The sequence below is a fragment of the Typopeltis vanoorti genome, chromosome 11 (genome assembly GCF_054136105.1).
Source record: "Typopeltis vanoorti isolate ZY-2024b chromosome 11, IOZ_Tvanoo_1.0, whole genome shotgun sequence".
NCBI classification, from domain to species: Eukaryota; Metazoa; Arthropoda; class Arachnida; order Uropygi; family Thelyphonidae; genus Typopeltis; species Typopeltis vanoorti.
Genome location: NC_143559.1, coordinates 138452246 through 138479808, shown reverse-complemented (window position 1 = coordinate 138479808; position 27563 = coordinate 138452246). Strand labels below are relative to the sequence as shown.

At 39.9% G+C, this 27563-nt stretch overlaps 1 protein-coding gene across 1 annotated transcript in view; it reads left to right on the top strand.

Moving 5' to 3' along the window:
• Positions 1-20804, top strand: part of LOC150102109 (uncharacterized) — a 59208-nt gene extending 38404 nt beyond the window's left edge. Inside the window, exons 4-11 of the mRNA XM_090400622.1 lie at positions 119-214; positions 5165-5305; positions 8643-8810; positions 9087-9278; positions 9384-9569; positions 11569-11610; positions 13421-13493; positions 18676-20804. Coding sequence (XP_090256748.1) covers positions 119-214; positions 5165-5305; positions 8643-8810; positions 9087-9278; positions 9384-9569; positions 11569-11610; positions 13421-13493; positions 18676-20134 — 2357 coding nt within the window. The 3' untranslated portion in view covers positions 20135-20804. The remainder of the gene's footprint in view (positions 1-118; positions 215-5164; positions 5306-8642; positions 8811-9086; positions 9279-9383; positions 9570-11568; positions 11611-13420; positions 13494-18675) is intronic.
• Positions 20805-27563: the final 6759 nt, after the last annotated feature.

Genomic DNA, 27563 nt, shown 5'->3' with positions numbered 1-27563 from the left:
CATCCTAATATCTTTTCAGATGTGCCTTTAATGTATGGAATTGTGATAGCTTTATTTGTTTGTATGCTCTGAAGTTGCTGGATATATATATATATATATATATATATTTTTTTTTTAGCTGAGCCCATGGATTTCTTGGTGTCTGTCGTTAGCTCAGCGGGTCATGGCCAAGAGGCTGTCCGCCAGCACTGTGGCTCCATCAGAGGTAAATTTGGTAAGTGGATTAATCTTACACCTCTTTTCTTAGTAGTAATGCTATCAATTCTATTTATTAAACGAACGTCGGTCACTAATTGCCTCCTCACATGTAATGCTATCGATTATGCCAGAAGACAAACATGTCAAAGATGTCATTCCCCTTTAAGGGACAGGGAGTGACATCTGCAGGAGAGCAGATGCTTTTTTCTTTTCTGATTGCAGACAGAAAATGTTCGTTTCTCATTTGATTTTGTCCAACATATCTGAGTATCGATTTCGTTATTCCTAGCAATGTTTCTAAAAAAATTTGAAAACTATAAAATAATTGCACTCTCCGATTTTTTATCTTCTTTTTATTATAATTCTACTCTTCCAATTCTACTTTTCTTTAAAAAATCCTAATCGGTTGCTGGATGGAAAGAATATCGACAGTGCATTTAAACAATACTTAAACGGTGCGATATCAGAATGTGTCCCGAGTGTTCGAAGAATAAATCGAGTAAGAATCAAATGGATGTGTAATCTTATTAAGCAAGAGATTCGTAAGAAAAGGACGATGCGAAAGGAACGTCGTTATGACGTCCGTTATGAACGTTATAAACAGCAGGATAGAATAGTCACAACTGTTGTACGGAAAGCAAAGTCTGAGAATGAAAGGAAACTGGCTCTGCGTGCTAAAGACAACCCACGAGAATTCTATCGACATGCTGCAAGTAAAAGAAAGAATGAATATGAAAGAATAACTCTTCTAAATCCAGATGGAGTGAGGGTTACTGATGCAGAAGAGGTTGTTCAGTTGATGAGTGCCCATTTTGTTAAAAGCTATCAACTTGGTGACACAACATTGATCTGACTGTTACCTCTTCACTAGATGAAGGAACGCAGGTGTTTGAGGCCAAGGTATTAGAGTTGTTGCACAAACTGAAGAAGAATTCAGCAATAATGACCGATGGAATATCAGCACGTGTGCTAAAACAGTGTTCAGCTGAATTGGCTATTCCTTTGACCAGGCTATTGCTATTTAATATGAATCTTAGAACAGGGAAGATTCCACAGAAATGGAAGGAATGTATGGTAATTCCATTGCACAAGGGTGGTGCAAAGACTGATGTATCCGACTATCAACCAATTAGTATCTCAGGAGTGGTGGTGAAGATTTTGGAAAAATTGGTTAGGGCCCTCATTCAGAAATAAGGCTTTCGACAGAATACAACATGGTAGACTGCTGCATAAATGAGAGAAAATGGGTTTCGGTTATACAATATTAGCATAGATAAGAGGATGGCTGATTGACAGATATCAAAAAGTGCTGTACGGGGGATCTGAGTCTGCAAGGTTTGAGGTGACAAAGTGGTGTACCACAAGGATCAGTGCTTGGTCCACTGTTATTCAATCTCTATGTTAATGATATTGGGAGGGATTTGACAGGCAACAAACAGCTATTTGCTGATGATGCAGAGATAGGTAGGGTAATCAGGAATGCTGCTGATATGAAGTACTTGCAGAATGATTTAAATAGGCTGGAATTGTGGGCATGGGAATATGGGTGCCAGTTCAATGTTAATAAATGTTAAGTCATGCACTTTGGTGTGATTAGATATCCAATGTCTTATTATATTGGTGGGATTAGGCTAGAAGAAACTGATGAGGCTAGGGATCTTGGAGTGTTAATAGATAGGAAGTTGAAGTACAGGGGCCATGTGGCAAAGATTGCAAATACAACTCAAAAGATAATCGCAATGCTGAAACGAACGTTCACATGCAAAGATAAGGATGTTATTTTGCCTCTTTATAAGGCCTTGATAAGACCTCGCTTGGACTATTGTGCGCAGGGCTGGTCTCCTCGTTTCCGTTGTGATTCTGATATATTGGAGAGAGTACAAAGGAGAGCGTTGAAAATGATATCAGGATTGTGGAATACTGATTATGAAGACAGATTGAGAATTTGTAGACTGCAGACACTAGCAAACAGGATAAAGAGGGGTGATATGATTGAGACTCACAAACTTTTGAAAGCATCATACAGGATTTCAATTGACGGGATTTTTCAATTTATGGAAGGTGGGGAAAGGACAAGAGGGCATCCTTCGAAGCTGAGAATGAAGGCTGCCAAGAAGGGTGTACGGGCTAGATTTTTCTTTCAGAGGGTGGTGCGTGATTGGAATGGATTGCCATTGGCTGTTGTGAGTGCAAGTGGTGTGAATGAATTCAAGAATAAGTATGATAGCTGGTGTGTTTAGTATGAAACCTCCCTCGATGATTCTCTGACTCCGTGGAGGTCTCTTAATAATAATAATAATAATAATCATAATAATAATTTATTACATATAATACATACATTACATAGTTTTGATTACGTATGATATAACATTACATACATTTGTTTACATATGAAACAACATTACTTACATTTGTTTGTGTATGATTCAACATTACATACATTTCTTTACATTTGATGCATTCATGTATTCTGATATTAATGATAATAATAATTTTTTTGCAATAATAATTATAATAATTTAATAACATATGATACATACATTACATACTTATCATTATATATGATACAACATTACATACATTTGTTTACATGTGATACGTACATTACATGCATTTGATTATTTATGATACATTTATTTATTTATTTTATTTTATTTTTTTTTTATCTTGGATGAGATGAGATGTATTTTCTCAGCTTTCATCCTCGAAGCTTAATAAAGCGAATAGTAATAATAATAATAGTAATAATAATAATAATCCAGATGATTCTGATATCTGTAGCTTTATGCTAACTCTGCATAAAGTTAGAAATAACTCTGCATTTACTTGATGTTATACGAGTACTTCTGAATAAATGTTAGCGCAAGTCTGCAAGATTCCTGACTAAAGTGAATAACTGTTGTAATAGATATGGTATGAAGGTTAGCATTAAAAATCAAAGACAATGAAAACAGGTAGAAATATTGAAAATATCAACTGTATATTGAATGGAGAAGAGCCTGTGGAACAAGTAAAACATTTCAGCTACTTGGGCAAGTTTTTTGGTGAAGATGGTAAATTAAATATGGAAATAGACAACAGGATTAGTAAAGCCGGCATGGTAGGAAGACAAGAAGAAGAAGTTTATATGGAATAAGGGAAAGATTAGTGAAAACAGTAAATTAGCTGTATACAAGATAGGTGTATACAACTAATTTTAACTGATGGTTCCGAGGGCTGAGTTAGAAATCAAACATTTAATCAAAGACCGGAGACAGACTTCTGATACGAGAATTCCGAGAAAGATTAGAGAAGTGAACGGATGGCATAAATGGCGACATCATATTTAAATTAGAAAAGAACTTGACATTGTCAGCATCCAGGAATGCGTTAGCAGAGCTAATCTCACCACACTTAAACAGCATGGAAGAGGATAAACGAGCAAAACAGGTTGGCAGGGAAAAGACCCAGAGGAAGACCAAGATGTAGGTGGATGGATACGGTACAAAGTGCCTTAGAAGACAGAAATATAAGATCTGATGATGTTGGAGTCTTGAGAGCTAACAGATTGATTTGTAGGAAAATTGTAGATAGGAAGTCAACACATTCATCAGGGTACACATCAGGAATTTGATGATGATGATGATGATGATAACTTTGCACTTATTGCATTACTACTGTGGGTTGATCTGGAGATAAATGATGCAAACAGTCTGTTTCATAATTTAGTGTCTCGATGAGCAGATTTGTCTCTCCGTGCTAATGACATTCCTCTCGTTGAATGTGGGTTTGCATCCTACTGCAGTATGGATGTTGGATGGTTGAGTTGAGTCTTTCTTCATTCTCGCTTTAGCTGTTTGCAAAGTGAGAATTTCTCTATCCGAAAAGCTGTCTGCTAACAAAGAAAATTGCTTATGTGTGTGAGTTTCTCTCTCTCTCTCTCTCTCTCTCTCACACACACACACACACACACACACACACACACACACACACACACACACACACACACACACACACACACACACACAGTTACTGTGTAGAGATTGCATGGAGTTACAACATAATATAACAATTAATTAATTATTAAAAATAAAATTATTTATTTATAATTATATTTATATTATAATTATTTTTAATAATTATAATAATAAAATTATAATTATTTTATTAATAATTTTAATAATAATAAAAATAAAATTATTAAAAATAAATTAATTGAATTAATATGAAATAAATAAAAAATAAACAAATTCTTCAATATTCTCAACGCATTCATCTCGTCTTCTGACAGGAATCAGATCCCGCATTATCTGAACCAAAACAACTTCTTTCAAGAAATAAGCTAAAAGCCTCTTTCGGTATCTTAAGTACTATGCTTTCATTTTATTCTTACATCTGTTTTCCCTTTAGGTTTATGTTTTTCTACTTGCTTTGGTAGCCTTCCTTCTTCCATTCGTTGTACATTCTCTCTTTCTCTCTCTCTCTCTCTCTCTCTCTCTCTCTCTATCCCACTCTTCTGGTGTTCTTTTATTTTATCATTTATTGTTAGTATTTGCAATTCCTTCCTCATTTCTTCATTTGTTATTCTGTCCATTCTTGTGCACCCTTTAGCCGCTGTACGAAATTTCACTTCAGCTGTTTGTATTCTATTTTCGTCTTTTTTTTTTCTTTCTATCCAACTTTCTGAACAGCGTAATATTGTTAGTATTGCATAACTTTATAAAAATTTTCATTGCTTTCCTTCCTTCTTTTGCCTTTTGTTGTTCGTCTTATAGCATCAAAGATTTCAAAGCGGTGCTGTTTATCACCTACATCAAGTGTAATATGATAAATATTTAATAAAAATGTAATATGATAAGCGGAATTCTTTCGTAATTCTAGGAATAAACATCAACAATCAACAGTAAACGTTTCGCTTACTGCTGTATGCTATGTTATGTTGTAAAAAAAAAAAGAAGAAAAAAAGAAGTTTTTTTTCTCTCTGCAGGATCGAAGACGGTCGTGCTGCAATGCCAAGAAAGCGAAAATGGCGAAAGAGGACTGAACGGTCAGTTCGTGCACATTGAGAATGCCAATCATGCCGAAGGGATGTTTGAGCTGTGCGAGGTCGACGTTCAAGTGCTCAGAGGTAAGAAGGTCGTCAGGTTGCCTGATCAGATCGTTGTTTAGAAATCTTTCGTTACTAGGTGTTTTTGTAGCGCACGCGCACATGATGAGAACGGACATTTAACAAGCGGTGGTTTGCCGAAAATTAGATGCGAACGGTGCATTCCAGGGGTAAGTCTTAGTTGGTGACCAAGATCGAGAGGTCGTTTGATTGAAGACAAAGCTAAACCACCGATTTCTTTCTCAGTCAGTTGTGGATTCAAGGGTATCTTAATAAATCGCCTGAATGATTTGCCCTCTCCTCCCAAAACATTAGATTATCGGAAAGCTGAAGATGGCCGCAGAATGACTGATATTTCCAGATTTCGGAATCTCATCGCGTGGTGGCTCTGTGCGGCTTTTCAAACCAATGAAATGTGTTCTAGACATTGCTCTACCACAGAAGACAGAGTTTTGGTTACATCAGCAAAACGTAATTAACGCAATGCGGCAGGTCAGCTTGCAAGTTGGCTCCATTCAAGCACACTTACACGGATATCTCGACAAACTCTGGCAACACGTCTGCGACAAGTAGGCCTACGTACGCCCAATGGCCTGTAGTTTGCGTCCCTTTATCCACACCTCACTGTAGATCATGTTTTCATTGGTGTTGTTGTGCCCGTAAACATTTTACAAATGCCAATCGGCTAATGTAATCTTTACAGATGAGAGTCGTTTTAGTCTTTCCTCCGATTCTAGACGACACTTGATCTGGCCTGAAAGTGGTACTGCTTACCTTCGCGAGAATGTTCTCGAATGGGATAGATACTGCTGTCCTGGAGGCATTATGTTTAATGGACGAACCGAGCTACAAGTGCTGGAAAAAGGGTCTATGACCGGTGACATTGAAACGAAGTTCTCCAATGTCACATTCGATTGTTCTCCGCTGCTGCTGTAGGCGAAGAATCGATATTTATAGAAGACAGTTCCACACTACATTGTACACGAGCAGTGAAAATACTTCTGGAGACCGAGAATATCAACTGGATCGAGTGGCCAGCACGCTCTCCAGATTTCAACTCCATAGAACACGTTTGGGACACAAGACTGAGAAGCATTTCTTCTCGAAATTCTCCTCCAGCATCAAGCCAGGCCTTTTCCTTCCTGTGAAGGAGGAGTGGGCAAGTTTGTCTCAAGAACTCCTCGATCATTCGGTGCTAAGCATGGTACGACGTAGTGAGAGCTGCATCGCAGTTCGGGGTGGATATATTGTCGGCCTGGTTGGCCGAGTGGTTAGCATATCCGCTCTCCAGCCAAACGGCTGCAGGTTCGAATCCCCACGTTCCCGTGGGCATGGATGTTTGTGATTGTTTGTGAAAATACTAGTGGTGGTGATGAGTAGTAGATGGCGTTGATGTAAATGATGCGGTTCGCTGTAATTCGTGGATTGGCAGGTGGAGGCGGAGAGTTGTGGAGTGGATGCCCTCCTTCAATGAGTCTTTGGACTCCTTGGAGGTGACACGTAATAATAAAATAAAAAATATTCCAAACTGAAATGTTTCTCCACAGTTTTCTGAAAACACCGTACATTAATTCCTTAACAGCGTCCTTGCAACTTTTGCAAAAATGTATCGGAATTTAATTCGTGCGAAATTTATAACACATTTGTAACATGATTTATTAGTATGCTGGCAATAAATTTTTCCACATTTGGCTGTAGTCATGACATTTTTTTATACAGGTAAAAGTGCAGTTCGTCCTTAGCTTTTGGACACCAATATAGGGAATCCATGCAGACAAATAAACCTCGTTAATGTCACATTCAGATTACTGGACTCAGCGTTTAGTTGCCTCTGCCATTATAGCAATCGTTGCCAACCCTAAATTAAAGAATTCCTGCCTGAGGAGGCTACCAAGCCTTCAATTCAATACAATGCGTTCAAAACACGGCAGTTGTTCATTGTGGGTCACCGAGTCCCCTAATGTGAGAAAAGCGCTTTTCGCAATTGATAATTCTGATATCCTCTCTCACAGCACTCGTTTTTTTTTTTTTTTCATTACCAGGCGATCTTGTTAGACCAGTGGTCGCCAAAGTGGTCGATATAACATTGTTAGGGGTCGATTCTGGCTCAAGGGTCGATAGAAAAATATAAGACTTCATTGTACGGGTAATATTTAATTCGGTTAACTTGGATTACCTCCATCCTGATTGACAACGCAATTAAGAGTGAATCGTGGAAGCAGTGACATGAATAGGACCTGTAAGATGGAGAAAGGTCATGAAAATAGTTACGGAGGCCAATCAAGTAGGCCAAAATGACGTATTTCCCAATAAACGGATGTTAGTGGTTCCTCCCTGGCCGGCGCGGCGGGAGCGAGATTGCAACACGTGCGTGGTTCTTATTTACTTATACTTGCACATATTCGATCCCAGTCTCATTTTTGCGCATCGACATACAAGTGAGCGTTAATCTTCTAAAATTCATCAACATACATATTATAATTCAATCGTTATTCATTCACGAACTAAACTTCTGTATGTTGAAGAGTTGAGCAGGGCTGGTAGTTTTATACATCCTATATATACCAATAGGAAGATTGTATTATTGCTACTTTGTTATCTAAATTAAATTTTATATTTTATATATTATTTATCCCTTCTATCAAATATGCAATGTCAAGAAGGACGTCAAAAACAAAAACGTATCCCTTTGACGTTAAGCCAATATAATAATACAGTATATACTATATTATACATGCAATAAACACTGTAACCATAAAATAAACAATCTAAAAACTCGCATAAGCGTCTTTTTTGCTTGTCCTGTTATAATTACGTAATAGTAAAATGGGGGGGGGGTCGATGAAACGTCAAGAAACTCTTGAAGGGGTCGACGGTCAAAGAAGTTTGGCGACCCCTGTGTTAGACGCTCTCGTCTATCTCCATCTTCTCGGCCTTGCACTTCACCCATTAGAAAATAAAAAATATTAAATAATAAATAAAAAAGAGGCGTGGCATATACATGACTTAGCATTTTAGAAATTTAAGAAATCAACATCATTTACAACTCAAATTAATCAGAACTGTAATAATAATAATAAAATCCAGAAAAACAAAACTGAACAGGATTGTTGAATATGCAAAAGCGCATCACAAAATCAGTCTTGGCACTTTGTTGTCGCACATGCGCGTCTTGTGTAAGAAACATTGAAATGATTAAAAATCGCCTTTTCAACAACATTCGGCCAATATGACAAAGGGGGGGGGTCACTTTGTTTTTTAACGTGTAGGAGCGCATCGACGACTGCTGCTGAAGTTATTTGGAAGTTGAACGAATTCCGGGATCGCCTTTTAATGTCACAACAACTTCTTGTTTCAGATTCGTACGAGTGCGGAGAGCCAGATGTGAACTTGAACTCCTACATTAGCCAGTCCCACGACGACGACGTACATTACGATTGCGTCACCGGATACAAGTTGGAAGGAACCAACGCAAGGCTGTGCAACGCCTCGGGACAGTGGTCGCACGAGGCCCCAGTTTGCAAACGTAAGTGCATTCTGTGTGTGTGTGTGAGAGAGAGAGAGAGAGAGTAATTCAAGCAGGATTGCAGAAAAATCTATAACTTGTAGAAGGGATTTATTTGCGCGAGATTAACTTACCGTTTCCTTTGGTTTTCCGAGCTTCAATTTCGATGACCTTTGATGTAGCCTCGTATACACAAAAGGATCGCAATGCATTTGAACTTATTTTTTGGTTGATGATGATGATATCTACTTTCTCTTCTGTTTGTTATGTGACTGCAGCTCCATCTTTGTTTTGCAGCTGTCACGTGCGAAGGTCTTGATACGATTGAAAACGGACTCTTGCAATTCACGTCAATCATTAAGGACAATGCTCTGCTAGAGGGCAGCACTGTGACTTACACGTGCGATTTGGGCTACATGATGACAGAAAACAGCACGCGAGTATGCGGAAAAGACGGAAAGTGGAGCGGAAATGATCCCACTTGCGAAAGTACGTAGCGTTTCCTTCAAGTAGCTTTGACTGATTTCGCTTTTTATTTTTAATCTCACAAAAAAGTGAGGGGTTTCTCATTTCCGTTTTCTTTTTCTTTTCCAGTAATAGACTGCGGGTACCCTGACAACTCTGCTGTCAAAGGATCCTACAGACTCAACAAAACTACCAAGTTCGGCTCGGTGGCGAAACTCATATGCGAAAGGAAAGGCGACAGGATTGGCGACGATCCCTACATCAGGTGCACGGAAATTGGCCAGTGGAGTGCGCCCAACGCTTTCTGTCAGTTTGGTGAGTGTGAACTCGTTTCGTCTTCTTCTCTGTCCTTCGAAAAACGTATTGTGTGCACGTAAGCAGTCGACTTTGATTCACCTCCGTAAAACATTTCCGACATCGGTGTGACCTTCGTCTGCCTTCTTTCCTCGTTGTCTTTACCAACAGAAACGATTCAGTTGAAACCAAAATGGAGTCACGTGACCATGTTTTTGTAAATCCGAAAATTATTAAATCGCATCCAGCCAGAGCGGAGGTGCTCTTGAATATTCGACAAGTTTCTTCATTGTTCAGGAGATTGTAAACCACATCCTTCATCTTTGCATTTTGCGGTGACATGTCGTCATCAACTTGCTTTCATTACTCCCCATCTTCTCCTCTTCTCTAGGATTTGTTGTTTCAGATATTTTTACGATGCGTGAGATTAAAATACGGAAGCACATTCAGAGCAAAGCACAATAGAAAGATAATAAAAAGGTCGATAACAGAACCGTCGGATTGGTTTAGTAAAAGAAATGCCAACCTTAGAAATTAAGGTGCCAGAAAACTAGCCATTTGGCTTTTTATCTTAACTAAATGCCAACCTTGTTTTTCAGTTATTGCTAACCCTTCTGAGCCGATACCCCGCACACTCCGCCGTCTCCCTCGCTTCTGAAAATATTTCCGGAAATTAATTGCGGAAAATTTCTTTGAGTCTTGTTGCTCTGAATGTCTTCATCAGATTCAAACTTGGACTTGAACCTTTCTTAAATGAATCTTTCATTTACAAGAATCAAAAAAGATGCTCTTATGATACGAACGCTGATGTTTGCCCAATAGAAAACTGGTCTCGCGGTGTGAACGTCGTCACATTCAAACGAGTATATTCGATCTGTGATTGGAATCTCTTGAACCGCCCTCGTAAGAGTTCCAAGAAGTTATCGAAGGTGTACTCGTTGACTGACGGACTGTTTAAAAAGCGAACTCTTATTCTACATTTGATATCCAGACGGCAAGGATGAGATGTTCGTATCCAAACTAATCCACGACACTTTTCGCTTTTCCACTGGGAACATCGGATGTTTCGGTGCGTGTTGAAATCTATTACCGAATATTCCCCAAATATTTTTAATCCAAAGAGATTTGTTTCCTTCTTCTTTTGTTCCATCGTCTTCGTACAGGCGTTCTCCGTCTTTGGTCAAAATTATTTTCTCTATATTCGAATTGAGTCCACATTTGTTTCGCTGTTACCAGTAAGTTGAGGATCCCGTCTCACTACTTGAGTCGAATATTTCTATTTGAATCGTCGCTTGTTGAAGTATTCGTAAGATCTCTCGTCGTGTTTAATTGCTCCCCTTCATTCTTAAAAGTTCTGCCTTCTCAAAAGAAAACGTTCCCTTGCTTATACTCCACCACGCTGTTCTTACAGGAATTTAGGAAATTTATCAACACGTCATCGTCACAATTCTTTTCAGAATTTGCATACTTTCTAGCTTTTTATTTGTAGCTTCACTCTCTCTTATTAACTCGTCTTTATAATCTTACTAGCATTATTATTATTTCATTGCATTTCTTTTTTTTTTTTCAATCTGTCTTAATCTGCCAGTGTGAATGTTTTTCGCACTCCAATCTTAAATTTATCTACCGATATATTTTAGAAAATCCCTGATGTTTGTTGTTATGCATTTAATGCACCCTCGATCAGAATATCAATTGCAATGCAGGCCAATCCGATAACATCTGAACGATCCTGCCAAACGTTGAAGGCTTTCAGTTTCTAATTTTGACGCTTTTAACTTCGTTTTTCCACTTACGACTTTTGCGCTTAGGTTTAGTAAAATTCTCATAAAAGAAGATGAAAAATATCCGCGATTTGGGAATGGGTGTTAACAGAAGCTCTCATGAATCGAAACGTGTTCTGGTCATGTCGGATTGTTTTATTGGAATTGTAAGTTCTTGGATGACTAAAGGTCATCCAAGAACTTACAGTTATAGAGGGGGTGGAATGAACACTAATTATTTTTGTTTCTGGTTTCAGGAGCAGCCATGACATACGAACCGGAAGTGAAGAGCAAAGGAGGTGAGTACTTCCTCCTTCATTTAAGTCCTGTTAGTGAGTCGCATCTTGAAAGATAGTTAAAGTTAAGTGGCGAAAGGTAAAGTGCATGCAAAACAGAGTGAAAGTGAAAATAGAAACACAGTGGCGAGTGAAAGAGAAGACATGGAGGGAGGGATGAAATGAGCGTTTTAAAGGGCTCGTGAGTGAAAATTTTAAAAAAGTTTAGTTTAAGGAAAAATTAAATAAACAAGCAATGCTGAGAGGTTACGGAATCAGATTATCCAAGAGGAAAACAAAGCATCATGGGAAGCTAGTTGGAGCAGAAAAATACACGGCGGATGTAGCCACACACACACACACACACACACACACACACACACACACACACACACACACACACACACACACACACACACACACACACACACACACACACACACACACACACACACTTATTTACACATTCTTCTTGATTTTGTTCTTTTCTTCGCGGATTGGATTGAACTGGGATGAGTAGAGTTGCTTCCGTCTGTCTAACTGGACACGTTCTCATACCCGGTACTTCTTAAAATGCGGGCATTTTAAGCAGTAAGAGCCTTTCCCTCAGATCACTCGTCCGAAAAGCACTTGTAAAGATTCCTCGCAGTCTACAAGAGCGTCGAACCTACGTCTCTTCAACCAAAGGGTAGGTGTTGCGACGCCATTGAGTCGTTAGTTACGTAGACCAAAAATCACGTTAGCACCAATGGTGTTCGAAACATTAGCCGAACTCTTCATCGTTTGAGATGCAGATCGTTTTCCTTTCGGTGTTCTCAACTCTGTAGTTTGCTCTTTTGAGCGCATTGACGAACTAAAGGTCGTCATCTTCAAGCTCTCTCAACTCCGTATCTGTGCTGAAGCATTGTACTTCCTTTTCTACAAATTAAAAATCTTAACTTTTTTACTTCATATGTGGAATACATTTGAAATGCACTCCTCCAAAATCACACAGAAATTAAAGGTAATTTTTTGTTCTGAATAAAACCCACTCAGCGTCATGAATAACAGTACAAGTCTACGATATTATTGTAACTGCTAATAACGGCAAGTTCGAATTAATGCATTTATTTCATTTGTAACATGTTTCATCATTCTAAGCTCACTATGATGATAACTAACTGAGTAACATCAGTCGCATTACTTTGAAGCCACATCTTATTCAGTTCAGTAAAATATGGAACAACAGATGATAAGAGCAAGCTGACAAAATAAGTACACTGAATTAAAATAAGGACTTCTTCCCACCTTCTAGTCTGCTCAGAGATTCTTTGTCTCTAGTTGGAACTCGTTGAGAACATTCGAAGGAAGAAACTGCAGAATAACACAACGTCAAACACCTCGTTGGTCAAATAAGAAGGAATTCTTCTGTGGCTTGTGTGCACGAAGAAAACCCTGAGGTGGCCACTAACTTCACAAGAAAGAAGCAGAAATGAATACGCCCAAAGAAGACTTGGGGATCGCAATTTATAGCGGCTCAAAAGAAAAACCTGATCAGAACGATTGGTGAAACCGCACGTCGCACTCCTCACTTTATTCATTTCTTCACGGATTGGATGAGAAACTGTCTTGAAATGTCTGTTTAAGTTCGAATGACTTGAGCAAAATTTCGGGTTGAGAACATGAAGAATGGGTTTATTTATTTATATAACACCTTCCTCTGATTCTTCTACGGTTATTTATCTACTGCATGTTGTGTGTGTGTGTGTGTGTGGTTTTGGTAATATTTGTAATTTCTATTAAAAGTTGTGTTTTCATACTTTGCCATTCACGTGCAAATATTTTTGTCTCGCAGCTATCATCTTCGGGATGGTGGTCGCCGTTCTCATGATGTTGGTGGTGTTGGCATCCCTCTTCTACATCCGCAGGTGAGGCAGTCCTTATTGAAATGTTCCTGAAAACAAACCTTCCCACGCATGTTTTGTGGATTTTCTACAGATATTTAACTTATTCGTGTTTAATTTGAGCAGCGCATGTCTGAGTGAAGGGCCTGATCTCTTATATTTGGATTTTTTGGACATATTTAGATTATTCTTCCATCCGATTGTTCTCTTGGCAGCTCGGTGTTACCTCCAGGAGATCATCGGAGCATTGATACTGACTGGAATTACGGCAGAGAGAGTAAAAAGATGATTTTTCATGAAGAGGTTCTCGTTATGTTTTGTGTCATCCATGCACACGTGGTAACCCTACTCTCCGTGGAATGTGATCATGATATGACACTATATTGAGATCACATTCCACAGAGGTGTATCGACCATTCTTCGAAGTCCAGAGGATGTCAACGCCTTTGGAAGTCTTACGAATAGTCGGTACACCTCTGTGGAATGTGATCGTGATATAGTGTCATATTCCTAGAAACCAGGAGTCCACTTGTCTACCATTTTTGAATCTCCACATTACCAACAGATGCGTCAGTGATTGCGACATTAAAACTCCATTTCACGGAAGGTTAGTTACTGGCCACAGGGCTTTGGAGTTTAAGAGTTGGTTTCTGGCGGCCAAACATTATACACCGTCTACAAATCGTTGCACTGAGAGAGAACATATTTGGATTATTCTTCCGTCTGATTGTTCCGCTGGCAGCTCGGTGTTACCTCCAGGAGATCATCGGAGGCATTGATACTGACTGGAATTACGGCAGAGAGTAAGAAGACGATTTTTCAGAAGGAAAGTTAATCGAGGAACCCACTGTGGAGCTCTTTCTATAGATAAAAGATGTTGGAGGTGTCACGAATAATAGTATAAGATGTTCTAGCGTCTTTCCGAGTTATGAATGTTAGTAAATGTAGGTGCTTCACTGACCCCAGTTGCCGAACTTGCTTCGTGCATTTCGGGCTTCTTTGGGAACGATGATGATGTAACAAGCAGCAAACGTTTTCCATTTAGAATTTTCAGAAAGGCGTTTTGTTCTCCATGGCGGAGTTCATTCCACCGCGTGCTGCGACTTTGGGGCTATGAAACGAACTTTTTCTAGGCTCATTCACAAATTTCTTGCGAGTTTCAGTGTCTTCCTAGTGAACCGAATACGTCGTGCGTGTTCTAAGTAAATGGATAGAATATTTTCTAACAAGGAAAAGAATTAGAATTTTTGTTTTCGCAAAACATCGCTAACAATAAATATTATTTATACCGATTAAATCGACCTGGTGGGCCGAGTGGTTGCATATCCGCTGTTCAACGAAGAGGCTACGGGTTCGGATCCTGGCGGGGATGCCTGTGATTGTCCTATTACCTCTGTCCGACCTTCTTCTAGAAGAGTGCTTCCCAAACTTCTGGATGTTAGGGCCGTCTTTGAAAAAATTAAAATATTTCACGGCCCCCTCGAAAAAAAAATCGTAATATAGACATATATTATTATAATATTTATTGTATTTATATTCAATACAAAACATACACAGCAAATATTGCAAAAATCAAATGCAAATATTACATTTTTAGCATCTTATTTTTTATATAGATAGATAGATTGTTATTGTACATTTGCAGCACAAGCACATGAAACGTAAAACGATTAGTAATAAAGAAAGAATTAAAACACAAAAGAAGTTTAATAACAATTTAATGCGATGGATGTGTTTCAATACTGCTACACGGAAAGTCAATATCAGGTGAAACATTTGAAACTGCAATTCTTAGATTTCTGCCTTGAAATGTAACTTATATGAATAAGCATAGATTTACTAATATTCATTAAGCGCCGAAATACATGAAGCAAAAGTGAACCGGCACCAATATGTGAATTTTTTCCATTAAAATATAAAAAATAACAAAAAAAAAAGAAAAAGAAATAATTAATAATAAAAATTAAATACGTTTCTTTTAAGATAAAAAAAATCTACTTAGTCTAAAATATTTTAAAATTGTTTTCATTATTTCACGCCCCCCCTCAACAAAACCTACGGCCTTCAGTTTTGGAAGCGCTGTTCTAGAAGGCTTCACTCCCAATATCCTATGAGGTATGGTAGTGATGTCAATTGTGAATGACTAACTACACGAATTAAGAAGTCTTGATATTGTTCTCATGTGGTTCAGCCGATAAATTGGCAACGAACTGAATAGATTTCAACTATTTTAGAAATGCAAAGTAATACTGCTTTTTATAATATGAAATATGATGTATTACCGGATTTAATAATAAAATTATTGTATTAAAATCCTAACCTAGCCTTGGAGAAAACTTCCATGACGCTGTTGCATCCAGAAGGAAAATCTTATTGCTGTCATTCTACTTACTAACTGGTGGAACTTTTCTCAATCTTAATGTTGATAATGATGCTGATCTATCAGGAATTAAATGAATGATATTATTACCCAGAACATTTTGTGCTGTTCACTTGAAACAGCTATTACACGTGGCCACCTCCACGTGTCTGTAGACTCATCGTGGGAGGTCCATTACGTCAACAGTAACCATCAATACCTCTACAATTCCTCCTCTCGTATTTTGCTTTGAACTCATTCACCGACAAAGCACGCACGCACGCACGCACGCACGCACACACACACACACACACACACACACACACACACACACACACACACACACACACACACACACACACACACACACACACACACACACACACAGCTGACTCTGCAGTATACTCCATTCATTCACTACTCTCCACGCAAAAAACCGCCCTTGCTAGCAGCCACACTCTTGCTCAATTTCCATGGATGACCCCTCGGTTTCCTCACGTTATTCATGTAGTGGAATAGTTCTTCCATATCAATCATATAATCCCCCCCTACGCAACTTATATCTTCCTCTTATCCGCCGATCAGCCAGTTTCTGCAACCCACAAATCCTCAATCTCTCCTCGTATGGAGCATCCCGCAGACCTGCCACCACCTTGGTTACGTTCCTCTGAAGTCCTACGAGAAACGGAACAAACTGGAAGCCTGTTGAATCAAATTGAATACACTGAGTTATGCAAAACAATACGATAACTTATTAGGGAGGAAATACGGAAATTCAACTGTGAACTCACTTGAACGACCGAAAACAATCTCAGTCTCAAAAAAGCCAAATAGCAGTTCATGATTAAAACAGAAAAAATTGTTTTAATCAAATTACAAAAGTATATCATAATTAGAGGCAGCCATGCTATAGATAAGGGGACTTTTACTCGAGATTATATAGGAATGACGAAACGAGTGAAATAGACAACCATGAAATAACTCTAAAGGGCCACAAACCCTTCGGAAATAATTTATATGGAACAGGCAGAATGAGAAAAACTGCATTAGAGAATAGCTGGACTGGCAGCAGGTCGGTAAGTGTGAACTGCAAAATGTTTGTCGTTTTTTACCCTTCTTAAGAAAAACGAAAACTACTTTTACTGTTGTGATAGCGAAAAAGGAAGAGGCGGAAGAACTATCGACTCATCAGTTTACTGTCGGTGATATATGAAGGGTTTACAAGGGCTTTGCTCATTGGTTGGAGACTTTAGACCTTACACAGCTAAAGGAACAGCCGGTAGAAGTAAATCGAGCACAATAGACGACATTCAAGTTCTACAACAGATTATTGAACGGTGCCAACTTCCATTGATTTCGTTGTTAACGAGAAAATCTTTAACTGTTTAAAATTCTGCAATACTTAAGGCTCTGCGAAATCAGATAGAGGAACCACATGTAAGTCCCATCGGACCAGCATACACCATTGCAACAGCAACAATTTATTGCAATCTGGAGAGGCATAAGCCAAGGTGAACAAAACTATTCAGAGCATTCTAGAAGAAACATTCAGACTTCTTGATCGGGAACAAAAAGAATGAAGATAAATGGAAAACATTTAAGCCATTGCCATTTACGCTTTGCAGATGACATAACTTATCTTTACTTCAATCCGATGAGCCATAGACTCTTTTATGCTAACTCCAAATTGCTCTAAAACAACTGGCTTAAAGATAAAATAGCGAACAAAGCAAAGAACACCCAAGATACGTTCAATAGCCATCCGCAACCTGAACTAATAAAACTCATTGAAGAAGAACTTGAACAACGGAATCATTATATCTACCGGGAACAATGGATATTGGGAGATCAAAACAACATCATGGAAGATGCCAAAAATACGAACGGTTTGTCTGGAAAGTGTTTGAAAACTGTAGTCGATATTCAAAAGTCAATCGTCACTGTTCCACCTACGCACGAACAATCACATATCAGTGCATTCTCCCTCTGTGGACATTGAATGCAAAAGAAACTCAAAAAACTAAGAACAGTACAATTCAGTACGGAAAAATATTTATAGAAGAACAAGACTGGATCACAAAAGGAAAACTTGGATAAGAAATCAAATCCAAGTCATTACAGAAAAAAGTGAAACATCTGAAGTGAAATGGACTGGGCACATTGCTCGAAGACAAGACCAGCGATGGACAAAAGAAGCACCCGTTTGTCCACAGCTAAGCTGTCCTCTATTGAACTCACAATATTAAAAGATAGCATTTTCATAGTTGTTTAAATTTTTGTTGTTGCTCTCATCTTTGTTCTCATCGCAATATTTGCCCCTTCTTCTTGCGGCAATACGTGGGATGGCTTGATTTGAGAAATACTCACTTTTAAGTGCATAGACGAAGTGATTCCTCCGTTTATTGAATTTCAAAGCAGGTTCGAGGGTTGTAGTAGTAGAAAGTTCGAGAATTACACGTTCGAGGGTTGCAGTAGAAAAAAAAAGTAATTATTTTTATGAAACCGAAACTGTTCTGACTTCGCTCTTTCTCTCTCTCTCTCTCTGTAGTATCGCAACCGTTAACCATTTCCAATAATCAAGAGCGTTTCGCAATTTACGGAAGGTTCATACGTAAATTACGAAAGGAAATATTGATGAACAGCTTCGCGCTGTGGAGCAGATTGTTCAATTGCTGCAATGGTTCGAGAAGCAGTCAAGCCGCACCTACTGACCCCCCCCCCCCCACAAAGACCTCCACATTGCCCACATTTCTAATTTGAAACTGCAAAAGCCACACAAAAACAAACTGCACTCACTCAATAAAGTTTGTGTTTTGCTGAATCTCAATCAAACGTTTCTCATTTCAGGAAACGACTCCCGCCATTCGTCTCGAGTGACTACCCTCCGCCCCCACTTCCTCCTCACACAATCATCGATTTCGGAGAAGCCCCTCCCGTCGATCGATCCATCCCAAAGCCACGGAAACTGAAGGTGAATTCTTTGCTCGAGTCCGTTCCCGAGGAGCGAACCCCAATCAGCAGTAGGGGCGGAACCATGAGGAGCCGAGGATCATCGGAGCCATCTCTGGCCAGACTGAAGCAGGCCCTCAAGACCAAAAGTCTTCCTTTCCCGTTGGGCAAAAAGCCGTCGTCTTCGTCCAAGGACAACGTCTACGAGGAAATTGGACCTTACTACAGGCGGTCGCAGTCTTGCGATAACACGTTAGAAGGTCGACCTCCTGGGGATTCAGAGCACGACAAAGTGGTGTACGTCAACGGAGGAGCTCCTCGATCCCAAACGACCAGCCCGACAGGTCAGCCAGTTTACGCCGCAGTGGATTATGAACAAAAGAAATTGCTCCGTAAAGTCAAAGGTCAAGACTCGATGGAATCAGAAAGTCCGGAGCCCAAGTTTCCAACAGAAGAGGATCTGACCGACGTGACGGACGTGTCACGGCCAGGAACCAGAGGAAGCACTTTGGATTCGGATTCCGCGCCTCCGAAAATGAAGAAAGGGGAGACAGAAGAAGAATCGAGTGAGGAGGAGGAGGAGGAATCGGAAGATGAAGAAGAAAAACTGAAAGAAGAAGATCGAAAGAGGAAAGATGAGGAAGAAAAGAGGAGAAAAGAGGAAGAAGAGAAAAAGAGAAGAGAAGAGGAAGAGCGGAAGCGAAAAGAGGAAGAGGAAGAAAGGAAAAGAAAAGAAGAAGAAGAAGAACTGAAGAGAAAGGAAGAAGAGGAAAGGAGGAGAAAGGAGGAGGAAGAAAAAAAGAAGAAGGAAGAAGAGGAAAGAAAGAAGAAAGAAGATGAGGAAAGGAAAAAGAAAGAAGAGGAAGAAAAGAAGAAAAAGGAAGCCGTGGGTCCACTACGAAGAAGGCAGAGACTACAAAAGGAAGCTGAAGAGAAAAAGAAAAAAGAAGAGGAGGAAGAAAAAAAGAAGAAGGAAGAAGAAGAAAAGAAAAAGAGAGAGAAAGAAGAAGAAGATAGAAAAAAGAAGGAAGAAGATGAGGAGAGAAAAAAGAAAGAAGAAGAAGAGGAGAGAAAAAAGAAGGAGGGCGAAGAGGAAAAAAAGAAGCAAGAAGAGGAGGAAAAGAAGGAAGAAGAGAAGAAAGAGGCTGCGGGTCCTCCACGACGAAGGCAGCGAGCTCAAAAGGAAGCGGACGAAGTGAAGGCCGAAAAACCCGAAGAGGAAGCCGCGAAACCGCAAGAGAAGAAAGAAGAAGCTCCAACCGAAGATTCAAACCGACCCTCCTCTACTCCGTTCAGAAGAACGCGCGGGATGGCGGATGACCTTCCGTACACTCGCCGATCTCGTTTCCTGAGGTAATTTGCCGATTCTTCGAACCAAGCCCACGTGAAGTGAGCCCTTACGGTGACCTGAAAGCGATTGAATGTTCGGGTGAACGGAGCAACGAAATGCTGCGCGCCGAAGAGCGAGAGCGACTTTTCCAAATGAATTCTGTGACTTACTTTTGTGGTGACCTTCTGAGAACTCCGCTTGTTTCAGAATAGGTGTCTACGGTGAAGGCGAAGGCGTGAACGAGAGACGTTTCCGTTCGAAACTTGACTTGCTTGTAAATATGACGTCATGTTTTCTGTTCGGTGTGTTGTTGCCATTAATCCACGCTGCTGCTGCACGACCAGAAGTAAACATTTTATCCAATGAGGGTCGCGCGCACTGCAAAACGAAACACGTGTTTGTTTGATTTCTCCTTTGAAGTCTCCCGCGGCTGCGTTTGTTTACTGAAAATCCACTTCCACCTTTTCTGTACGGACGAGGAAACGAATCACTTCCGTGTCCAGGTGGGCCATTCAGAACGAGAAGCGCTTGTAGGGCCCACCATGATGCGGCTTCCACTCATTGCCGAACGAAAGGTGGCCCTCGTTCAAGCGAGGGGTCTTCGACCAAGTGGACTGACTGGTCCGATGCTGCTCATTAGGTTAGAAATAAGTTCTTGGATTGTAACGTTGTAATAAAGAACAGAAATTGAGTTGGACTTTCTGCGAGTCTTTCTTTCTCCAACTGAAATTTATTTTTAAAATGTGCAGAATTGCATGATTAGCGTCGCTTCCCCTCCCTCTCACCCACATTCCTTCTTTCCTTCTCTTGTGCCCGTTAAAACGATCTCGACAGCTAATTTCCGCCAGTTCGGAGACACTCGACTGGAATAATCAGAAGCCGAAGACTCTGTCAGGAAGCAAACGCGTCGCCAGAATAAGGCGGAAGTTCAACTTCAAAACGGACACCAAAGGGACTGATTAAAAAGAAATTTCTTCAGCGTCGTGTTTTTCTTTCACTTTTCAGCCTCCGTTGACTCCCTTTTCCCTTCGTTTTCTTCTAACGAAATTGTGCAGCAATCTCATTTCGTTCGGTCCGTAATCATTCAGTGATCGTACGCCCTCGACGATCATTCACGTTAACGGTGGCTTTCTTTTTTACTTCTGGTAAAAATCCAAATTCAGTGATAATTGAACTTCGACACGAAAGAGCGATTTCTGTGAATGAATTCATTTTTCAAACTCCACATCGAAGTCTCTTCGATGTCCGTTTGAATTCTTCGTTCTCTTGTGGCTTTGCCGTCACCAAAGCAAGCGATGTTTTGCCGCCGCCTGGGAATTTGGAAAGGAATTGAAGACTCGCAAAATGACAAATTCTGCTACGAACTGCATTTCTATTTGAAGGCCGCACATTCTAAGACTCCGCATAATATTGTCTTCTTAATGAGTCCTTTTAGTGAGGGGGTTAAAAACGTACTCGGCAGCTCAAAGAAGGGAGGGATTTATTCTCGAATCTCTGCACTCGCATCGAAACTGGAATAAAAATTTCGAAAGCAAACATTTGGTTCTCGACTATAAAACAATGATGACTGGTTATTGTTCTTTCTTTGACTGCTCTTATGTGCTATTTTGTAAGGTCTTCTCTTGGTTTCTTTAGTCCTTTTTTCCCGTTTTTTTTCGAAATAATAAACGCCGTTTATCTAGACAAGAATGGCGGACGAACAACTTCTGCTACAAGCTGCAAGTAGAGCCTCGAATTCATTTGTCTCGTGAGCCAAATTAACATTTTGCTGGTTCTTCTCTCCTGGATAAACGTTTCGCTGCAAGAAAGATAGCGAAAAATAATAAGAAGAATATCCTTTTTTCACAGCAACTATACAATTCCACGAGTTAAACGATGAAACGTACTCGAAATGTCACGCAATTCATTTCGAATTCTACTCTCAGAAAAGCTCTTCAAAGAAAGACGGTTGGATGCAAAATCAGATGTGCGATGAGGGCTTACGTTATCTCCTCTGTTATTCATTACCTATATGGATCACATTAGGAAGGAAGCTGGTTAAATCTGTATCAAAATTCGTGATGCTAAACTTAGCTCTTTCCTTTCTGATGTTATACTTCTAAATAAATCCACTACAAGTCTGCAAGATTCCCCGATTCTTCTCCTATCAGTGGTCCTAACAGGCACTTAAGCACCAACGACCTTTCCAAGTGTTCTTGGACTTCGCAACCGCAACCGTAACTCGAGGATAAAGTGGTTAGGATATGCCTCTTGGTGTGCCCTATGTCTGTAGATGTGTGTGTGTGTTCACTGGGCCAGTTTGCCTATTCTGGGGGACGAAAAAACCCGAGTTTCTGGGTGAAAAAATCTTCTTCCTCCGTATAACTCACCTTTAGTCGAACGAGACCAGATAAAGGTTCTTCTCGTCACTGATGGGAATCGAATCCAGGTCTTTCCGACCAAAGGGCTTCGTCTATGCCGACTGAGCTACGGAAACTCGGTCGGTATAGGTTTAGATTCCCTGACTAAATTGTTAAGAAAATCAGCATTGAAAAAACAAAGACAATTAAAATAGACAGAAACACTGAAAACATCAACTGTAACCTGAATGGAGAATGTATAGAATAAAAAAAACATTTCAGCTTCTTAGGCACGATTTTTAGTGAAGATGGTAAATTCAATATAGAAATAGACAACAGAATCAGCAAAGCTGGTATGTGGGAAGTCAACTGAATAAATTCATATGGAATAAGAGAGAAATTAGTCGGAACACTAAATTAGCTGTATACAAGACAGTGTTCAAACCAATTTTAACTTATGGATCTGAGAGCTGGGTCAGAAGTAAAACACTTGACCAAAGACTAGAGACCGCAGATATGAGAGTCCTGAGAAAGATTAGGTGCGTGATCAGACGGCATCAATGGCAATATCATATTAAAAACAAGAATATTAGGAAAGAACTTGACATTGTCAGCATCGAGTAATGCATTAGCAGAGCTAATCTCAGGTATTATGGTCACCTGATTAAGATTAGCAAAACAAGTGTTCTCTGCCAGGTTGGCAGCAAAACGACCCAGAGGAAAACCAAGATATAGGTGGATTGATACAGTACAAAGTGATTTATACGATAGAAATATAAGATCTGATAATGTTGGAGTCTTGACAAGTAACAGACTGATTTGGAGGAAAATTGTAGATAGGACGTAATGGCGTAATTTTTTCATGTCTCGTATTACGATCATAATAATATCTTGTACTTCATTCGGAGTACCTATCAGGAATTCAATGGCAGTGATGATGATTCTGTCTATTTCTTGTAGTTTCTTATACACTTTTTAAGTCGCCTTCTTTTATATTTTTTAAGGACGATTTTGTAAAAACGAGGTATGCCTTCGTTGATTTCCTACTTCTTTCCTGCCACTGCTGCGATTTCTAATTATATTAACTTCTCCTCTCCTTCTCATTTTATCCTCTGTCTCTATTTCTCTATCTCTCCTTTCTACAAATGGAACTCGTGATTATCGTAAATCTTTTTTTTTTGTTTTGCTGATTTCCTTATTCGTGGAATATTCCAAATTTAATTTATACGAAAAATGGTAAGAATCTCTTTTGCAACGCCTGTCCCATGCAGCCTGGATTTCAAGCGTCCTAACGAGAGCTTCACTATTGAAATCAGGCATTTAAGTCAAAGCAAAGTTATCGCGAACAGCTCGTGATCAGGATGGATTTTGTTTGTGCCTTGTTGTCGCAACTCTACCTGCTTGTTGGTGCGTTGTCTCGTGCATACTTTGACTAAATAATTAAAAATGATCCATGTACTAAAAAACGTTTAAGGAGAAATGTGCAACAGGATCCTCTCGATGACTCTCAAGACCATCATCTTGCTTACCGGAGGCCAGAAAGAGCCAATCCCATATTTTCTGCTGAAACCAGATTGCTTCCTGGGAATTCGCTTGCTGTTCCCCTTCCTAATCTTTTTAGATGAAAGGAGGCCATCGGCGGCATTTTTCAAGCCACTTCAGGCCTCCAGTAAGCGAGGAAGGTGGTCTCGCACCCGGAGGGGATGAAATTCATCTCCCAACACAAATATCCATGTCCACGGAGGGATTCGAACCGCCGCCTTTTAGTTAGCGGGTACGCTCGGCCAACCACACCAGCAAATTCTTGCAGCATTCGCATTCGTCTTCTTGTTACTTCTCTTTTTTGCAAGAAATGAAATGACCTCCCACAATGACACCCTCTTTCTTCAACTCACACCTGTGATTACGAGTCTTATTTTTAGTTTTTAGTTTTTAAATACTTAACGAACTACGTTTCTCATTCTTCTATCCCAGAGAAAAATCGAAGTGCGTTTTAAAAATGGCTGCAGACTTTGCACGCTTCTACGAATCCCATCTGTTGCCACGTCAACGGTTCAAATGATGGAATCCCACTTCAATGTCTGTTGCTTCCAATGCACTTAAACCGCGAGTTCAAGAACCGCAATTTCAGCAAAGGATTGTTGTTTCTGCAAAGGAAAGTGCGTGTAGCCTAATTAATTATGATAAATCTTTCGACGGGGAGCAAACATTCCGATTAGTAATCCCAGCTTTATTTCACTTTTAGAGCAGACTCCGTAAGACAGTCGCAAAAAAAAGGGACTTCCACATTAGTTGGAAAGCCGTTTTGGATCTCACGAGGAACTTTTTTACGACATTTCGACCTCTAATGAGCTCCTCCTGCCTAAGTGGTCAGGGGTTTTTCTCCCCCCGAATAAGCCAACCGGCTGGAGAAAGAACTCACACAATTAGCAGATATAACACACTGGTTTAGCAGAAATTTTTGTTCTCTGTAATTCCAACCAATATCATGGCAAATGAATGATGTACGGAGAAAGGGCATCGTGTTTGTCCTGGACAGATTTTCGATCATTCTACAAAACGGCACTTGTGTCCTCGCTCTGTTTAATCACGAGGATCAATCAGTTGAAGCAAACAGTTTAAGGAAATGTCAAAAAGTTCAATGGAGTGAAAGGTGAGCAGGAAAAGTTCTTCTAAGAAGAAGAACTTTTCCTTCTTATTTGGATTTCCGAGAGGTAATGCAAATCGCAAGTAATGATGTGAACCCATCGGCACTGCTTCAAGCACTGAAGGAATGCATGTGCTGATGCTCGCTGCGCTAGCAAATGATATATCAGTCCATTAAGCTTTAAAATATTCTTCTTCCTGAAAAATCCTCTTTCTGTTCTCTCGGAGTTCGTGAAGTCACTTAATACGATTCGTCTGTTTTTTGACATATTCTCGTGTCACCTCTGTGACCTTCAAGATGTCTTTTGAACCAAAGGATGTCATTGTTATCAGTGGGATCTGTCAGTTCTGTAAATGAAGCGGAGTGAATGCACCAGTGCAGAGCGCGTGCGGTCTGTGGGTGGAGTTTACTTCTGTAAAGGTGTGGATATTGAAGAAGATGACAATTTCCTCTCTCTCTCTCTCTCTCGTTTCATCAAGCAAAGCAGCCGCATCATTTTGAAATTCCGTGTTAATCTTGTCGTCGAAGTGGCCGCACTTTTCTCTCGTCCCCGAATCGAAGAATCAATCTGACTTTTCGATAGGGCACTGGAGAACGAAGGTGGCTCAGAGGAACCCTTTAGTGAAGTAACAGTGACTCGCTAGGCTATCCATTTGCTGGGAATTACTTGTGGAGGACATTATGCGCCCCATCTCAGACTCTGTTCGCATTTATTCATATATCCAAATTCCATCAATTCCAGTTCCGACAGCACCTGGAGGAATGATCCATCGAAAGTGGTAGTTCCTATTCTGATATCAACGTCCAACGAACTTACACTTGTTCGTTATTTCTTAAAATGAGGTGGTTATAAGTTCCTTTTTAATGCATCCGCCGCGAATAATTCTATGACAATGTCTTGTCTAGCGATGTTTCCCAAGGTTAAATAAATAATGGGTCGAACAAACAGACTTTTTAGTAGCATACTGTACTAATGGAGAGAATGTGTGAATCTCATTTTCCTTCTTAGCGAGGACATACTCGAGCAAGGTCGGTTAGCATTATATTCGAAGCGATTAAGGATCCCAGGCCAGTGTTATTCTGTCTGTCAACAATGTGAATGCGGTTTGTGTGTATTGTTCTAAGCGGTTTGTCTGTTTTCTGATGGAACGGAAACCCAAGAAACACCTTTGTGACCTCTGCTGAGATCGAATAACTCGCCTTCAGGCGGAAATTCCTTATAAACGATACGCGTGCCCTTCAGGATGTCTTTTGAACCAAAGGATGTCATTGTTATCAGCGTGAATGACGTCGCGCTGCATTTGAAAATATGCAACAAACCCAAACACTGCCAAAAATACACCACAGCAATGCATTAGATCCTTGTTGGCAGCCAGTGAAGATTCCTTTGGGGATGAAAATGAGAGATGCTCGGAAAATATAAACACTTAAATTTTGAATCGTGAGTTGTCAATATAGATAACCAAGTTACGAACAAAAAAAAAACAAAAGACATTTATTATTATTATTATTATTGTTATGAGACCTCCAAGGAGTCAGGGACTTATCAAGGGAGGCCACATACTACACACACACGCTATCATACTCATTCATGAATTCATTCACACTGCTTGCACACACAATATCCAATGCCAATCCATTATAACCACACACCACCCTCTGAAAGAAAAATCTAGCCTTCACACCCTCCTTGGCGGCCTTCATTCTCACCTTCGAAGGATGCCCTCTCGTCCTATCCCCACCCTCTATAAATTGAAAAATTCCATCAACTGAAGTCCTGTATGACCCTTTCAAAAGTTTGTAAGTCTCAATCATATCACCCCTCTTTCTCCTGTTTGCTGGTGTCTGCAGTCTAGAAATTCTCAATATGTCTTCATAATCAGTATTCCACAATCCAGATATCATTTTCAACGCTCTCCTTTGTACTCTCTCCAATATATCAGAATCACACCGGAAACCAGGAGACCAGACCTGCGCACAATAGTCCAAGCGAGGTCTTATCAAGGCCTTGTAAAGAGGCAAAATAACATCCTTATCTTTACATGTGTAAAAATAAGGATGTCATTTGCAATCTTTACAAGATAAGGATGCATTTGCAATCTTTGCCACATGGCCCCTGAACTTCAACTTCCTATCTATTAACACTCTAAGATCCCTAGCCTCATCAGTTTCTTCTAGCTTAATCCCGCCAATATAATACGACATCGGATATCTAATCATGCCTTTATATTGAATGACTTTACATTTACTGACATTGAACTGATATCCATTTTCCCATTCCCACAATTCCAGTCTATTCAAATCATTCTGCAATTGCCGCATATCAGCAGCATTCCTAATTACGGCACCTAACTTTGCATCATCAGTAAATAACTGTAAGCTGTTTGTCGAATCCCTCCGAATATAATTAATATACAGATTGAATAATAGTGGACCAAGCACTGATCCTTGTGGTACACCACTGGTTACC